The sequence below is a fragment of the Quercus lobata genome, chromosome 6, assembly GCF_001633185.2.
Source record: "Quercus lobata isolate SW786 chromosome 6, ValleyOak3.0 Primary Assembly, whole genome shotgun sequence".
Taxonomy (NCBI): Eukaryota; Viridiplantae; Streptophyta; class Magnoliopsida; order Fagales; family Fagaceae; genus Quercus; species Quercus lobata.
Window position 1 is genome coordinate 35,257,506 of NC_044909.1, and position 19,791 is coordinate 35,277,296.

Sequence of the window (19,791 nt, forward strand, 5' to 3'; positions counted from 1 at the left end):
CTTGTAATGGATATAGGATAATAATATTATATATCTCATCATATTCTTTCATATAGTATTTCACGCCACAACTGCCTTATTATTGGCTCGGCTCACTTTCCTCATTATTGATGTTTCAACTTTTTAATGATATACTTTCCGTTATCAAGTATGATACATACTTTTCCCTTTTTTTTTTTTTTTTTTTTTTTTTTTTTTTTTTTTTTGTTAAGGTTATAGTTCATATGTCATTTTTTGATGTTTCTAACCTCTTTAATGTACAGCTAACAGCTTCAATTTAGCATCTTCTATAAAAAAAAAAAAAAAAAAAAAAAATTCAATTTAGCAACCAAAAGAAAAAAAGAAAGAAAAAAGTTCAAGTTCAAATTTTCCTTCCCATTTATCAAATTATTAAATGAAAAAAATGTTTATAAGCAAATTTATTTTCTGAACTCTTCTACTACCATAACAAGATTTAGTTTCTTCTCAAAAAAAAAAAAAAGATTTAATAATATTTTTCACAATATTGTAAGGTGTCAGCTCATTCAAAATCAAAATCAAATCAAATCGGATTACAATAGATTCATCATAACTAAAAAAAAAAATTTGTTGTAAAAAATATTATAAGATTTTATTGTATTCATACTTCATATATATATTTATTTATTTGATTGTAAATTTTGTCGGATTTTTTAAAGGTATACTTGTAATTTTTTTTCAACTTATTTCTTAAGTCAAATTAATTAATGAAGTTAAAATTATATTAAATTAATGGCTAACTATAGCCACCACTCATGATTAAAAAGAAATTATAGCCATCCCTCTTAAAGGTTTCACATGTTGGTTAAGTGAATTCTTTTGTTATTTGTTACCTTAATTCTCTAAAAAGTAAAAATCATTATCATGGGTCACCTTTTGCTTGATACAATAACGACGCGAGCTTTATTTTGTAATCTTTTTTTTTTTTGAAAAGGGTTATCTTTATTCTTTATAGGTGCTTGTGTAAAATTGGCTATGAAAAACTTTAGATCCATTCAGTATTAAGCCTTCCCTTTAAGCACACATTTGATAGATAATGTTAGCCAATAATTTGGGCTCTTTTTGCCTCTTCCCATCAAAAAAAAAAAAAGCATTGCCTCCTGAAGTTGTCAGTTGTCACCCTTTTCTAGTTAGGAGTTAGGACTAAAGATGTCACCTTTTAACTTTTATTTTTTTTATTTTTTATTTTTATATCAACCTCAATATAATTACTGATGCATGACATGTAAGTTGGGTAAAAAGCATGGCTTTAGATACTTTTTGATTAGAGAAACAAAAAATAATAACAAAAACACTCCATGCTTTGCCCTTTTTTTTTTTCATTTTAGGAATGGAATAAAGAGTTATACGCAAATGAAATGGTGCATAAAAATTAACAATGATTCCATGAAACAAAATGAGGGACGGCTGAAAAGAGAAAAATAAGAAGTGGGAGAGGGAAAGACAAAAATGAAAGAAAAGAAAGAATGGATCATATGGACAATCTCACTATTCTTTATGTATTTTTAAGGGAAAAATGATGATCTCGTGGTGATTGTAAAAAAATAAGTGTAAAATTAGTCATTTCTTTATCTCCTGATTAGGGAGAAAATATACATCACTGGCCAATGGTAGGTTAATACATGTCATGCATAACTAATCTACCTTTGCTCTCTACAGATTATGGTTTATTTTTTGTTCTTATAATGAGTACAAATCAAAGGTTGGATGGTTTCTCTCGGATTGGAAGAAAATTGATATCGAAATTTTATGGGCAGCTCACTCAATCGAAGTCCATATTATTTCACTCACTTGACACTTCAAACTTTGCTTGACCAAGATCTTCACAACAACAAACTTTTAGCTCTTTCTTCATTGGTAATGGTGACTCAAATGATCACAACTCAAAAGAACAAGATACATGGAAATTGATACGATTACAATTTAAACTTTGACGAGAAATTTGCCAACACTAAAATAAACCTTACAAAAATTGAAGTTATTAATGATAAATTCAAATATGGTCTTTGGGATTAAAAACCATTTCGGCAAAAGTTTGGGAGGAGGAGTTTTGTTTTAGAAACTCTTGAGGAAGGTTTGTATAATTTACTGTAAGTTAAATTATTTAACCAACTTAATTAATAGAGCTTATGCATAAGTTAAGATATCATTCAAGAAATTAACAAACTAAGCTTGAACCTAAAAATTGTGTGGGTTTTTAAGTAAAAACTAGATCAAGTTAAGTTAATCAACCACCTTAATAATAAAAAAATCACCTTAATAGGGTTTGTGAATAAGCTTGAGCATATTTGGAATTTAATTAACAAAGTTTGATCAAAATGACTACGCTCCATCTTGAGCTTGAGAACTCAAGATAGATTGCAAAGTAATAACAAAAAGTAAACAAATCAAGTTTGAATACATTAATGTTTCATCTAACCTTATTTGACTTATTTATAACCTTACAACTATGGAATATTTAAATTTTTTTTTATACATAAATAGTGGGGGAAGAGTAGGTGGGATACAAATCACAAACATCATACACCACATAGAGAACCAAATACTACTATAGGCGATTATTACTATTAATGATCAATTTTATAAGGTCAGAGCTTGATTATGAATTTTACTATTAATGATCAGTTTAACTCTTTGGTGTCATTTAATATGACATATATTTGGCCATCTTTTAGTTTTTATTTTTTACTTTTCCTTTTGAAATTAAATTAAATTAATTAGGCTGGGTATTTGATATTCATTATTATTTTTATTTTTATTTTTATCTTATGGGATACACTTTGATAGTTTGATGTCTTTATCATATTTGGGAAATATCATGAACGGGTTAAAAATAATAAGTCGATTTAGGGGGACATAATTTTTATCAAAATGTTTCTTACAATTTGCTGAAGTGAACGATTTTGAGTGGTAAACAATATTATTATAAGGACCCACTACTTCAAAATTAAAATCAATCACTTCAATAAATTGAGAAAAGAGTCACGTGACAAAAGAGTTACGTTGTTGTTATTATAAATATATATTTTTAAATAAGTTGTGTTGTGACTTGTGTTAAAGAAAAAGAGGGCAAATGGATGCGTGGATGAGCATTAATTTATCCATGGGTGGAGCTAGCTAGCTAAGTTTGGCAGCAAGAAGATGAGACAGTGTGGGTAAAACAGATGGATTGGGATTGGAATATAACCTAAGAAGACAGCATATGCTTTGACTAAAGAAGCCTTTGCTTGTCGTTTAATCCATTCAACCATCCTTGATCTCGTACGTGAATGTGTGAAAGTGGAGACAATCTGTACAAACTTTTCCGCCACAAGCAAGCGGCGCACCACGTGGAATTAAAGTAGTAGTTGAGGAGGCCGGTTGCTTTTGTTTCGCTCATCATTCGTGATTCATGAGTTTCCTATTTTTTAATTCTTGCGACTGTGGATAATTGTTGTTCACAATTTGTTCTCCTAACTAAGTTTTGACTTATATGAAATAAAAATAAAAAATAAAAAAAGTTTTGACTTATGTTCTATTATGGAGATAAGGAGAAAAAAAAAAAAAAAAAAATTCATATATCATGTCAAGGTAAGGATCTTGTTTGCTTAGGTATTTTAATTAACTATTCTTCTTTTTATCAAATGTGTAATATCTGTAATTGTTTTCACCATTTTTTTAGAGAATGTGGGTGGGAATTAAATTCCAGATCTCTTATTCAACCATCAGAGATTTTACAAGTTGAGCTAAATGAAACCCACATTATTTTCACCATTTACTCCTTAAGATTGTACAAGATAAAAGTTACAGAAAAAAAAATTAAGTGGAGTAATATTTTACTTCTTAATGTTTTTAATAAAGATGTATAAGATTCAAATTCTTTGTCTCCTCTTCTTAATAAAAATAAAAATAAAAATTTTTTGTCTCCCAATTATCATATTATCATAAAGAAGATCTAAATTTATTATAATAATATTATAATATTAGTATTTAATGGTATTTTTTAGGGTTATTTCAAATAATGTGGGAATTGGGCATCATATATGGGTCACTAACAAGACTAATGAATATAAATCACTTTTTGAAAATACGATAGAGTTTGAGTTCAAATTCCCTTTTCTGTCCTAATAATTGTGTTGTATAGAAAAGAATATAAGTAATACTGTAATGCTTAGAGAAAAAAAAATGTTTGGAATTCCAGCTTATCATTTCTTTTTAATTCTATTTTTAGAAACATTGTTGCAGGGAAACCCTTGAGAAATAATTACAATATGCTGCTAATCCCGCAGCTCAAACCTTTTCCCCCCTAGACTCCCAAGCACTTTGTGCATGGAGAGGTGTCAATTCAGCTACAAGGCCTTTGGCGGGAAATATGCAATTTCTTGTATATACATTACATGGAAAGTATGCAAAATGGCATACAATTGACCATGACTTATAAGAATATTGTTTTAAACAAGTTGTACATATGTGCATGCATTACATAAATATAAAAAGTTTGTAACTCGTGCATTAAACTCCAAATTTGCAAGATTTAGAAGATGTAATCGGTAGTCAGCCTTTACTCTAATGTGTTTATATAAGAATATTTATTTAAACTAATCTGTTAGGTTCTAAAAGTTTAGAACATGTTGGCAAACCGTAAACACAAACTTGTCTAAATATAGATTATTAAGTCTATAGAGTGTATTATACAATGCTTAAGGTATTACAAATCTAAATACAAGAACAAGGAAGTTGCAGGTTTAAGAATTTGAAACATGCCAAGTTTGATCGATTGAGACCATGGTTTGACCGATTGAGATGCAGCTTTGCAGAATTTTAAGTTCGGTCCATTAGCCCAAACTTGTCCATTTAACGCCCAAATCGTGATATGCTTGTTGCAGTATTTAAAAGACATTATAAGCTAACCTTAAGAGTGGTTTTTAGAGAGAGAAGAGTGCATCTTGTGCCTTCTATTGTAGATCTAGGGTTTCTGTACCCAAAATTCTCTCAAATCTTCTACCAATATTATTCTTGATTTGAAGAAACTCAAGATCTGGTGTTATAAAAGTTGCTATCATCACTAGTCATCAAAGGTCTTAGAGATCTAAACCTTCAAAGGTGGTCTTGGAGTCACAAACCGGAGTGTTTGTGTGCAACATATTCATAAGAGAAGAGGTCATGAATTTGGAGTTGAGTGTGATCACGTGAGTAAGTATTACATGAAATAGTATTAGATTTAGGGAAAAATCTATTGTAAACACTTCCATTTTATTTTGTGAATTTATTACCTTGTGGATTGTTTAGGTTATATCCACCCCATGTTTTTTACCTTGAAATTGGATTGTTTTATTGGTTTTCCTGAATCATCATATCGCTTGTGTTCTTTACTTTTCCGCTTTTGTGATATGATTGTTATTTGTATAACCTAAATCTATATAATTGAACTAAGTAACTACTTGGTGTTGAAAATAATAATAAGAGCTCTCTTGTACTCATCTGTAGTCTGTAGATGTGTGGTCTACACTGACATTTCTTACAAATAGTATAACTTATAGCTGAATAATTAAGTTTAAACTTTAAAAGAAGTGATCATTACATTGTTTTTTTTTGTTTTTTTAAATTTTTTTATAGGATTAAATCATTGTATTTATATAATTGGAATAGGATTCTTCTGTCCACTTTTCACTATTGTCATTATTGTTTAATTCAAAATGAATTCCAAAAAAACACAAATCGAGGACGAAAAAGTATTTTCACAAATAGTTAAAAGATAGTTTGGAATAAGATAAAAAGATAAGAGGTCAAATAGTTAAATAAATAAAAAAAATAAAAAAAACTCTTAAATATATCTAACTTCATATCCCACATTTTGTCTATAATTGTGATTACCATAACTTTTAACTCTTTCACATCAAAACAATTAATTATTTTGATGAAGCAATGATAGTTTGTGTATAAGTTTTTTTTTTTTTTTTGGAGAAGATGGTCTATGTATAAGTTGATATCTCTTCTTAAGTTGATTGATGCCTTCAATATGGTAACAAAACTTGAGTTTAGGTATTTATTAACTAAAAAGTATTTTCTTTCGTGTTTTATGGGGAGGCCATAGGAGTGGGCTAATAATTGGCTTTTTTTTTTTTTTTAGGTATTTGAAATTTCTTTAGACCATTTTTTTTTTGAGAAGATCTTTAGACCAACTTAATTCTTGAAAGGAAGCTAACTGTAATCTATATATATATATATATAAAACCAAAGCCTCTGAAGCTCCCACGATTTTCCACGTCATCATTATTTTATTTTTATTTTTATTTTAGATTCTTTTTATTTTAGGTTTTATATTTTCTATATTATTATTTCTCTTCAATGTGTAATTATCTTATCAAGTGTTACAATAGTTTAGTCTATATATGTGTATATATATATATATATATATATAAAACCGAAACTTCTGAAACTCCCACAATTTTCCATGTCAGTATTTATTTATTTTATTTTATTTTCTAAATTTGATTTAAAAATAAATCTAATTTTTCCCTGCCAAATACACATTAAAACCAAAAAAGGAACAAATCTCTCTTCTCTTCTCACACACTAACTTATTGTGCCACATAAGTTTGAAGCCTCCTCAATTTTCCACATCATTATTATTTGATTTTTTTTTTTTTTTGGATACAGATTTATTATTTGGTTTTTAACTCTATAAATCTACCTTCAAACCCTAAACCTAATGCAACCCTATTGTTGTCCCACTCTCATCCGTTTCTCCCTTCATCCCAACCAAACACTACAAATTTGATTCTCACTATCAGATTTATGAATCAGCACCAATATTGTCTCCATAAGGCTGCTTTTTTGCTTCTACGTCCATCTTTTCTTTTATCAAATTCAAAATGTTAAACCCTATAACTTCTTCTAAACAGTAAACTCCACACACAGTTGAGGCCGCACAATAAATGAGTCTTTGAATCTTTGGTCTATTGTAGGTCTAGCTGAGTCTTTACAGTAAGGTTTTTTTTTCCCTTTTTTTTTTGGGTTTATTTAGAGGAGTTTTATGGTGAGGTTGACATCCTTTTGGGTGAAATTTTGTTCGAGTAATTTTGGTGACTCTATTTTCCCCCCCCTCTAAATGTACCATGCTACTATAATTGCATCTTTTATAAGAAAAAAAAAAGAGAGACTATATTGTAACTTTTGTTGTGTTTAAATTTCTATCTCCAATTTCATAATTTAGATTTTTATTTTGCTAATGATGACTTGACTTGTGAACATCATCAGTTTTTTCTTTATCAGATGCTACGTGCATTGAAATATATGCATACAGGTAATTTTCTTAATATCTTATCTTTCTTTTTTCTTTTCTTTTTTTGTGCTTTTCTTTAGTTTTAATCTTTGTTTAGCTCCTGTGAAATTTGTGGTACAAAGTATTTAGCATCATAGGTAATACTTAGCCTCTTATTCAAATTTGAGAGAGTCTTCAATGTCAGCTTTGATTATTTTTATTATCAAGTTGAGATTTTAATTGGTTTATCAAGCATGAGTTAGTTAAGAAATCCGGTCCTCATATGCAATTGACAGATGATTAATAAGAGAGACAATAACTTATTATAAATAGAGGTTGAGGAGTTTAACAAAGTTTTGGGCGTGTGGAAAGAATGGCTTAATGAGTAGCAACATAAGAGAAGTCGATGGAGGGGAGGAGACTGGAGAGTTTTTGGACTCTCTTTTTTTTGTGAGAATTTTGTAGTGTATTATTTTGGGTATTGGGTATTTTATTATCCAAGTAGGAAATAGAAAACCTAGGTATAAATAGTTGATTTGTTATTTGTTGTTTCATATTTCTAAATTGTTTCTATAGTTTGTAAGTGTATGGAAGGAATTAGGGTTATATGGAGTGTGGTTTTTGGTGGATAAGGCTAGAAAAATATATAGAGGTAAGGTTTAGAATATATAGCAATGTATAGATCCTATGAAGTGTTATGCATTTTTCTGCAAGGAAATATATGAACTTAACTGAAATTTTACATGATGAATAATGTTATTTTTTTAATTTTATTTATGGATTGTGGCAAGATGGTTGAGATTTCTATGCAAGATACAGATGGAGTAAATACAAAGAAGAAGAAGAAGAAGAAAAGCTAGAGGTAATAAATGCCTGAAATTATTTAACATTTGTTAATTATCCCGTGCATCGCATGGGTTAGCGACTAGTATTTATTAATTTAAACTTTTAATCTTTACTATATATACCATATTAAAAAAAATTATTATAAATAATATTTTTAAAAAAAATTGAAGGTAGGAGGACCAACTTTAACTTTTTATTATCTATACCATAAAAAATTATTATAAAATACTTTAAAAAAATAAATAAATAAAAGAAAAGAGGCCAGGGGACCATGCCGATCCATAATCACTCGTATTAACCATGGATAATAATGAAAGTTGCGAGCCCAATCTATGAATCTTAATAGTTTCCGTTAACCAAATAGATAGATCATTAACACCGGTCGGGCAATCATCTGACTTTTCTAGTTAAATTATCAGATGCGGTTGTTTTGATACGAAACCTTATCAGTTATCACCAATCAACCCCCCCCCAAAAAAAAAAAAAGGGTCAAAGACATGGCGTTAACGAACTTTTATGGCCTATTTGGAAGTTTAGAGAGGGAGGAGAGTAGAGAGGAATAGTTTCCCTCCATCTTGTTTGGATGTTTTTAAAATTAGTAAGGGGGAAGGGAGTAATTAGCCATTTCCCTTATTTAGATGTTTTAAAAATTAGGATAGAGAGGAGAGGAAATGATTAAAATAGAAAAATTTACTCCTATTTGAAAATGGACTTGCAACATTAGTCTATTATTAATTTAGAAAGGGTAAATTGAGAAATTTATCTAGTCAATAATTTATCTACTTTACTCTCCCTCCAAATCTTTCCAAATTGGGGAATTAAAAATGAGGGGTTAGAGGTGGTTAAAACCCCTCCAAACTCCTCCCCTTCATTCCTTAAAAAACTTAAAAAACTTCTAAATATGGTAATTGAATTACTCTCCCTCTCCCTACTCTACTCCACCTCATTTTTTAAACTTCCAAACAGGCCATTAAGTTATAGGATAATAAATAATAATACCTACCTATGGCCATGGAGCATTTATATATATATATATATATATTTTTTTTTTTTAGTAAACAGTAATACTTATTAGAACACATACGAAAATAGTAATATTAGTGTTTTAAACTGGGTTTATAATACATTATTTAACTAGAGTACAATTACAAAAAGGCTTAACCTTTATAGTTGTAGACTGAGATTATAAACAGCGGATACTAGACACACACAAAAAATGTGAGATAAACATTTTTCTTTTTTGAGTAAACAATAATAACTATTAGAACATACACGAAAATAGTAATATTAATGTTTTAAACCGGGTTTATAATATGTTATTTAACTAGAGTATAACTACAAAAGAGCCTAATATTATAAACCCGATTAAAATATTAATATTACTATTTTCGTGTGTATTTTAATAAGTATTATTGTTTACTAAAAAAAAAAGAGAGATGTTTATCCCACATTGGTTGTGTGTGTCTAATTAGATTTCACTTTACGCAAACTTAAGCAATTTTTTTTTATATATACTTTTTAATATAAGGTTTAAATTCTCATCTTTATGCAAACTTAAGTGATTTTTTTTTAATTTTTTTTTATGTATACTTTTTAATATAAGGTTTAAATTCTCGTCTAAATGAGAATTTAAACCTTAGAAGCTTTTATTGAAAATGCTAAAAGATGTAGTGTGTGTTTGGATATCAATGAAAAATTAAAATTATTTTACTATTCAGCTTATTTTTGCTACTATTTATGGGCTTCACTGCATCTTTTGGTACTATTTATAGGCTTAGTTGTACTATTTCAACTAACTTTTACCTTCATCTATAGTATTTTTAACAATAAATTTTTAATTTCAACAAAATAACCGGTATCAAAACTGACCCCTAATATGAGAGATTTGCTCTGACATAAAATTCTACAGTCATGTGTATAAAGTGAAAAACCAAATATTATAGCATAATATATTGATCAATAACTTTAGTACATTCTCTGACTTTTGTGTGCAGGGACAGGGACAGGGACAATATGATATGGAAGTGGAACACGTATATCATATATCTCGTTCTACCTGCGGATTCCTATATGTTATGCTTCTTGATAATGTCTGACTGCTTTTGTCAAGTTAGTTTTTCCATCCTCCAAATGAAATAAAATATTATTTATTTTTTTTTTTTATACATTGTAAATGGAACAGGAAATTCAAATCTTCAATGTCTTTATTAAAAATATATAGAAACTGTTATTTTACTTAAAGATCATTGACATGAAATAAAATATTATAATTCCTTTATAATGGTTGGGGCCATTATTTGTGAAGCCATTTGGAGCGCTAGAAACTAAGCAATCTTTGAAGGCAAAGAAACTAATCCAATTGAGCTCTGGCAGAAAGTTGATAAGACCATAGTTGAGCACAGAATGTCCATAGCTATCCATTCGGGCTTCCAATTGCCAAAACCAGTACAAAGGTAGAAGAAACCACCTAGAGATTCGATCAAGATAAATGCTGATGCTGCTTTCAAGGATGGTAACTATTCCATTGTAGTTGTTGCTAGAGATTGGAGAGGGGAAGTGATATTTGCTTGTGCTAAGAGAGTATATTCCAACTCCCTCTTCAGGCAGAAGCAGAAGCCATTAAATGGGCCTTAAGCTTAGCTAAAAGTATTGAAGTAGCTGCTATGATTGTGGAGAGTGACTCCAAAGATTGTGTCGACACACTAACATCTTTTGGAAAAAAAGTTTCCTGGAGAATTAGAGGTATTTGCAGTGAAATTCTCAACTTGATTTCACTTATTCCTGATTGTCATATTACCTGGATCCCTAGGGCGGCAAATAAAATAGCTCACTCTCTAGCTAAGTGGCCCTTTTTGAACAATGTTTTTGGGTCTTTTGATGTTGGTTTCGGCCCTCCCTGTTTTGAGATTATCGTTAAGGATGAGGCTGTTGTATCCACTTTGTAGTTCTGTTTTGTCTTGTGAATAAAATTCTTGTTCATCAAAAAAAAAAAGCTCTTATTAAAAGATGATGTTTGTAAAAATACTGTCTCATATCTTGAATGTTTTCTTTAATATGATAACCCATTATGATATTAATGGTTTAGATTTATGTTTAGAACTAAAAGTTTTATTTATTTATTTATTTTTAAGTTTTACAAGTTTAATAAAATACTCCAATTCACATATTAAATTATAAAAAATATATTATTATTTTACAAAATTTATACATCACTTTTGTAATTTTTATTAACATCACTTATTAAAATTGTTTTTACATCATTTTTCTAAATATTAAAATTGATAAAATCCCACTTACAATCGATTATATTACAAGAAAAATTAAATGGATTAGTGATATTATCAATCAAAAATGAAAATTTAAAAACCTTTAATTCAAAAACTTAATCAATAATTTTAATATCAAAAGCGAGAAGAATGAATTTTTATATTAAAAAAGGTTAATAACTATAATCCAACACAAACCATTGGGCTCTTTGCAATATACACCATAAACTTCGGAACATTGCAATTAATATTTTACTATGTTAATTTGCAATGTTCATCTAACATCTAAAACAGTGTACAAATTGACAGTTTATTGGGCAATTATTCACCATAAACTGTAAGAGCATTAGAAATGTGCACCATAAATAATGAGAGTATTCGTAATGAACACTCAAGCCTAAAGACTCTAAACTGTAAGATCATTTACATTATACACAACTATTAAAATCTGATATTTCAGATTTTAATTTGGGTGGTTGTGGATATAGTAAATTATTCTCAAATTAAGATGTTATTTGATAGGATACTAGAAACCTTTATTCAATGACTTAATGAGAGTACATCATTAGAGCATGAAACCTAGGGTTTTCTCCAACCACATAGTTAGCCCAAACAACATGCATTCCTATCGAGATTTGATCAAATGTAATGAGTCGGGTTGGTTTCTATATATGTAATGGGTTGAGTTGGGTTGTAATTTCTCAAACTTTGGGTTGAAAAAACTTTCCAACCCAACACAACCCTATTTATGCACATCTTCACCATTTATAAATAAATAGTATCTAGATAAATCATACATATCCATTTGAACTAGCGTTTGAGCTATAAATTCCTACCTGAAAGTTAAAGTTAAGAGAAAATTACATTCAACCAATCTCTTAATGTCGCTCAAACTCTAAATAAATCCTTAGCATTACAATTGCTGTCAAAGTAAGAGCAAATTAATGCGCTCAAGAAGAAGAAAAAGCTGATGAGACATTTTTAGTTACATCTTGAGCTTTTTTTGAGGAGTTTGCATCTTGAATCTTGAGCTTGGTAGCAATGATTGAAGCAGGTAATAATTCCTCCCTATCAACCTAAAATTTTAATAATGTATAACATGTTTAAAGCTGTCGAATCATATATAATGCATCCATCGTGGATCCAATTCGTGGCTATGTATATATGCAAGTGGATTAGATAGTACAAGAGACTTTCACTTTGTAATTTTAAATTCTCTGCAACTTATAACATGTGTGCAAATGGCATCTTGGGATCCCAATGTTGTTGCAATAATTATGTAATTTAGCACATTTTTAATTTATAGCTAGATAGAGAAAACTATATATTATTTGCTCCACGGCATAAGAACTAAAGTACGAAAACTTGAACCAATACCACACCAGTACCCAAACTATATTGGTATCCCATTCATCTGATAAAAAATGTGCTTATACTTTGAGCACTGATTGATTGAAATTAACACATAAATTGTAAACAAATAGTACTCAGACTTTATTAAACAAGTGTAATCTTTAGAATAAAAATGGAGGGAGAGAAAAGGTCGGCAAAATCAGCAAGCTGGATGAATAAAGAACAGACTGAAAAGAAACATCGATTTGAACTCTGGAGGTGGCGACAAAATTGCCCATAATCTTTATTGCACTTTCTCCCATAATTTTTATTCTCTGATGTTAAGTTTTGTGGGGGCTGATGTGATTATAATAAGTCTCTCTATAATTAGTGAAAGACAGCTCGGTCTATCTAAATTAATCAAATGTAATAATAATTCAGCACTATCTCTCACTCATATTAAAACTTAGGGCGCTGACTGGTGTCTTCCTCGTATACCATATATATATACTAATCTTTTGGATGCATTATAAGATGACGATTTGTGTCAATGGTGAATCCACTTTGCTCCACAATGCTAAGCCCCTAAATTCAGAAAGTCATAGAATTCGATTCATGTATGCTAAAAAAGAATTTGCATGTCAACAAATGTGCTTCCAAATAGGTCAAAGTCAATTGCATTTACGTAAGATTCATTGTATTACTTTAATTCAAACTCATTATACTAAGAACTATAATCTTGTTTATAGTGCAAGTGATCCTAGTAGTATAAGTAACCCTATGGTCCCTAACTATGTTACAAATATTCCTAATTATACTCCCAAGTACTATAACTCAAGGATATGAATCTAGGTTCAGTTCAATGCATATAAGGTTAAATGTGTTTATTGCAATACATAAAGAATTAAAAAGTAAAGATTTAGTGTTTAGAATTCTCTATTATGAGTATATACCTTTAAAATTGAACATATTAATTCTTTTGTATTCCTGCTTTTTTTTCTTTTTGTCTTTACTTACTCATAGTATTTCCTTATTGTAAAATGATATCAAAACTGTATCTCGCTTTACCTCTATGTCCATCACTAATCCCTAGATCTAGCTCTCTACTCTCATCATCCCTATCAACCACTATTATAGGCTCAATCTTGATTTATTGCTTGTCATGGATGACATCCTAAAAAGCTTGTTTATTAGTTAATTATTCAGTGGATTATTTAGCTATTTACCATATTAGCCAATTATGTGATTACAATTTAGCCACAACCACAACAAATACCAAGTTTGAAAAATAAAGCAATAAACAATAGGAGCATGCAAATTCAGTGACAAAGTTGAAAAACCAATGGAAAATGACTTTGAGGGCGAAAAAAAAAAAAAAACTTCAAGGGTAAACTATCTCAATTATGGTAATTCTCTATACAAAAAAAGTTACGATTTGCAGTTCAAACTCTTTGACCCTAGACACTACCCAGTAGCGGAACTTACTGCTATCACCCACAACCGTTTTAAAATTTTTGAACTCTTTATATATGTTCATGACAAGAACTTCTATGGACTCCAAGTACTCTTCTTGAAGATTTGAATACCATAGTGACACACTAGAATTAAAGGGAGAGATTTTCTCCTACTCTTTTAAGAAAAAAAACTATAGTCCTACTTCAAATAGTGAAAGAAAAACAGGTTAACTAGGGAAAGAAAAACAACAAAAAATCATAATTCAACTGAGAAAAGGGAAACAACATAAACTAACAAAATTTTGTCATAACTGATCTACATATCACCGCTATTGTCTTTGTTTTAGGTAGTGGTTTGAGGTTTTCTGCAGTCGATGTAATTTTGTTGTGTTCTTTCATAATATCAAAGCTATACCTCGTATTTTCTAATTGCTTAAATTGGTTCTTTAAAGGGGATATGGTCCTCATACGTACAACTGAATCCTAATCTTTATGAATCAATGCGTCAGATATATAGAACCAGGTTTGGTAGGAGAGTTTTTGTAATCCTACGTACTCGGTGTTTGCATTTAGAGAAAATATTCTCTTATCCTCTAATTAATCTGTTTATCAGTTTATGGAATTTCCCGCTTAACATTATTTAATTATTAATCATCTTACTAGAATTGGCATTAGCAAATCGAATTCAGTGGGAATGCTTGTATTTCTAGTTACATGGCGTACCTTCAATATAATAGGTATCGCTATATATAAATGCAACATCCATACCAGAAAAGATTAATATATATATGACTCCCTTCCTTGATTTAGCAGCAAACCTTTTCTGTATGATGATGGTCCTAAATCTAGGTTAGGTAGTTTGTACAAGGTCCCTAATGATGTTTTGAGATGGGCAAAGCACATGTATATCCACTATATATCCGCTTCATGTTTAATCCGCACCCAATGGCTAAGAAAAATCTTATTTAGACCCTATAAAATGCTTATGCATCGGATTAATATGATTAATTCAACAAGTTATTCCACATAGATATTTGAACACAATAATTAATTTAACCACAGTAATCTATAACATAATCAAAAGCAAAAATAGGAAAAACGGTAAGATGCACTTAGATTTTGATGACAAAGTGGATCCAATCCCTTAGAGAATTCACTAAAAGAAACCGTTATAATAATCTACTTACAAAACCTTTGAACCTAAACTTATAATTATAATCTCTACAAATGTTGCCTCCTCACCTTATTGATTTCAGAATCTTTAGTATCATTCTTCATGAATCTCCTCCACAAAACAAACCTAGATTTCAATTATCTCACTTGAGCGGAGTGTCACACGAACTTTAATATTTCCTTAGACCGAAATTATGCTATTCTTCAGATACTTCAATCAGCTTATTGACATACTTCTAACCTAACTCAAATGCATCAATTTCAACCCTCTTTGACACTAGTTTTATCAAATATATATTGCCAACATTTAAAACCTAACAGGGTCTAGCTAGTACTAAATGTACGGCCCTCCAAAAATGTGAGGGATAATAAGTGAATAACCTTGTTCACCGTAATTGTTTTTCTTTTACTTTGGGCCTCTATATAGAAATATATAATGCATATGTCACAGAGGAATTGACTACTTATACTAACTTTTATGGCAGAGTGCGCAAAACCCATCCTCCAATATATATAATATGAAAGATTTAGGGTTTCAAGAACAAGTTAAGCTGCATAAAGTTTCCTATACATAAGAAGAGGGTCTCTTATCGAGAGAGAGAGAGAGAGAGAGAGAGAGAGGAGTTTTATCTTTGTTCTCCTTTCTTTGGAAAGCAACTTTAAGCTTAGAAGAGTAGAGAGAATATTATCAAGTGATAACTGATAACGCTAAAAGCGAGTGTGGATACTAAGAGCTACAGTTTTTCACTAGAGCTAGTTTTTCCATATACTCATCTTGGGAATTTCAAGTCTTAAATAATAAAATATAATGGACTCTGCAAATTTTCATCATCAGCATCAGCTCCAAGAACAGTTGGCTGAGTGTTTTACTTCAGCAGCCCAATCTGGCTATAAAGCTTCTACTACCCGTGACTGGATCCCAAGCATCGTTTTGTAAGTACCTCTATCTCTATATCTTCAATGCGTAGTTTAACTTCTCCTGAAATAAATCCATGCAGATTTAAGTGTCCAAACTTTATACTATATTCGTCCTGACCATTCAAGTGGTCTTGGTTTTTCCTACCACTAGGGAGAAAAAGAAGAAAAAGAAAAGAAAGCAGTCAATCTTTTCTGATGTGTTCAGTAGTATTACCTAAAAGAAGTATATATGATGATTACTCGTGGCAATAAATATATATATACACATAACTGGTTGCTGAAAATAGTGATCGAAGGAAGAAGATGAAACTGGTGTTGAATAGTTATAGTAATCAAACCTTTTCTTATGATAAAGAAAATACTACTTCTCAATCAAGTTAATTCTTTAAGAATATAGTGAGTCAATATGTGTACGATTTTCAAAATTCAATTTATTGATTTCTTCTTAGCTTAGGCACTTAATTTGCTAGACAAAGTTGGTTTCCTGGGGTTTGGGATTTTATCTTGATTTGAAATTCTGAGTCCTTGGATTAATATGAAGATGTTGCTCTTAAAAAGTTCTATATAACTACAGTCACTAGTTCCTTACTTTCTTAAATAATTGTGCAGAAATAATGGTAGTAACTACAATAGCTATCTAACTGAAAGCATCCCAAATTCACGGGAAATGTGGCCTAAGTGTACCATCAATGAGCAGCTTCTTAGACCTAGCATGAATGAAGACTCAAGTTTTTCTAATGCAAGAAGTACCCAACAATCAGCCGATGAATTGCTCTTTGCAAAAATCAAAGAGGAGATGCCAGACACTTTCCCCAAATTGAGTGAAATGATATGCAATCCCTCTAGTTCAGAAGAATCACATTCACTCTCCATAAGAAATGAGCTGCAATGTTCTCCTAATAATCTGTGGCTCAGCAACTTCTCCTCTGGTCGCCAAATTATTGGACAACCTTCTGCAGGAGATTTGTACTCTAATACTCAGAACCCTGCAAGTTTTGGAGGTGTAGTTGGATCCAGCAGATTTAACTTCAGCCATGTTTTTCCAAGTACTAATTCATCACCCTCAGATTTGTCGTCTTCATTAGTTTCATCAAGTTCTTTGGGCTTGAGCTTGCAGACTTTGGATCTTTTGACATCTACCAATTATGGTGGGAGTTTTAGCCAATCTTCACATGATATTTTTGGCATTCGTCGAGATAGGATGTCTCTAAGCCCTGATCACATGCAAGAACTTGCGGATAGTCCATCAAACAGCTCCAACAAAGTGAGTGTCTTATTCTTCTTAGTGTCAATTTGGAATCGGTTCTTTTCTTTTAACTTTCTAGCTTATTTGCTTATTTATGAATTTTTAAAACTTCATTTTTTTCTAGGTTAACTATACTTTAACAAACTTTCCACAAAAATGCTACATGTGATTTTTTGCTTATGTGAGTAAAATTTTCATAATCTTCTTCACAATTGCACAGTAGAAAAATAACGGTAATGGCAAATAATGATGGACTAGAGGTTTAGATATCCTAAAGAGAGAATGCATTTTAGTGAAGTTGGGAATTTCTTGCAGTATATCTTAAAATGTCTTACAGATTTTCACCCTCAATCGCTGATGAATTTATTGTATCATTTTTTTTTCTATTGGAACATGAAATTTTGGTAGCAAAAGCTTACTATTATAGTGTATAGTTACTAAATCCAATATAGATATAATCAATAACATTAGAATTGTCAAAAACCTTGTAATTTAATTAGTTAACATCTCATTGTGTGTCTATGACATCTAGAATTCAAATTCTCCCTTGTAATTATATATATAGTTTGGAAAAAATATATACTTAGCAAAGAATTTGAAATGTTGTTTTGATTTCATTTCTCATTCATTATAAAAAAAAGAAAAAAAGAGACACTTGGTAAAGAAAAAGTTGGAAGGAGAGATAGATGGTGATAACGATTTTGTATCATTTGATTATCGTGAGGAACCCTGCAACATATTTTTGTTCAGTTTTTTAGTTTTCTACACGTGGAATTAAGATTCTTTTCAGCTTTGTATATACATTCTATTACTCTCTTGATTTAAGAATTCGTCTCCCTTATTCTAGATTCAACAGCATTATTCTCATTGCCATGTTCCTAAAATGAAACTTTTCTCTTCAATTTTAAAAGACAACAGCTTTCATGAATGGAGTTACAAAAAAGAAGAGGGCTAGTAGTGTTTCTGAGCCAAAAGAGTCTCATGCAGTAGCTAAGAAGTCGCAGTCAGGGTCACGATGCTCATGCCCACCACTGAAGGTGAATAATATTTTATAACATACCCATCAAATATTCAGGTTATTAAAGATTGCGCCATTTTATAACCTTGTGCTATCGTGGAATTGGCTTTGCCTTGTATTAGGTACGAAAGGAGAAACTAGGAGACAGAATTGCAGCTCTTCAGAGATTGGTAGCACCTTTTGGCAAGGTACTATATATATATTTCTCTATTTTCTAAGTTCATTCTTCATCAGAACCCACTAATGTGTTTATATATATAAAGAAACACAATATAATATCTTTTCGGCCATGCTTTCTATAAACTGTTTTTGACATTTTGAATCGATATGGAGGTTGCAGACTGATACAGCCTCTGTATTAACAGAAGCTATTGGGTACATTCAATTCCTTCATGATCAAGTCCAGGTGATTACTTTTTCACTTCCCAACGTTGATCTCTTCTTAATCATGTACATGATCTTGTCAAGGAGAAAGTAATGGGGTTGGGAAGGCTAGGGTTGTGTGGTGTCTAGGGTTACACTACAAATGCAACTGTATAAGGAAACAAAGGTGGGAATAGAATACCCATGCATCTAGGTTAAAGCTCAATAAAAAAGTGCTACCATTTTAGCCAAAAAAAAAAGTGTTACGCTTTTACTACGATAAAGTACTTACCATAATAAAAAAAAATGCACAGACACACACAAGCTGCATTAAAGAACATGCTGGTCTTCTTGGAACTCAAATAAGTTTTAATCTCTGCAGACATTGAGCATGCCTTATATGAAAATATCGCACAGCAAGCCCAATAGAGCCATGCAAACGGTAAGATATTCTTGTGAACCCCCACCCCCCCCCCCCCCCCCCCCCCCCCCCCCCCCCCCCCTTGACAGACCAGCAGATTCTGTATTTAAATGTTATTTCCACACTTCAGCCCTTGAACACGGATGCTATAAAATGAATAAGAGCTTACTGGATTCTAATAAGACTCACATCATTTACAATTTCCATAAAAGAATAATGTCTATAATACATGCACTGTTGTTACACACAAAGTTGCATTTGTAAATTTTTCAAAAACTGAAATTCATGACACGATTTCGGTTTTAAAAACTATTCAATAGCTTGTGTACACTATTCATTTTCCTTTGAAAAATCAATTAGCATAATTTCTAGTTGTTAATGATGACAGGGTTTGAGCGATAAGGATGGAACAGAACTAGAGCGAGACCTTAAAAGTAGAGGACTGTGCCTTTTGCCCCTATCTTATGCATCATATATTAGTGGTTATGAGTAA

The 19,791-nt window shown here is 30.7% G+C and overlaps 1 protein-coding gene across 1 annotated transcript; it reads left to right on the forward strand.

The window, feature by feature from the left end:
• Positions 1-16,140: 16,140 nt before the first annotated feature.
• On the forward strand, positions 16,141-19,791 carry LOC115950185 (transcription factor bHLH110-like). Its single transcript, XM_031067424.1, has 7 exons — positions 16,141-16,265; positions 16,860-17,514; positions 18,408-18,533; positions 18,637-18,702; positions 18,855-18,920; positions 19,260-19,319; positions 19,687-19,791. Exons 1-7 carry the CDS (start codon positions 16,141-16,143, stop codon positions 19,789-19,791), a joined length of 1,203 nt encoding a protein of 400 aa, XP_030923284.1.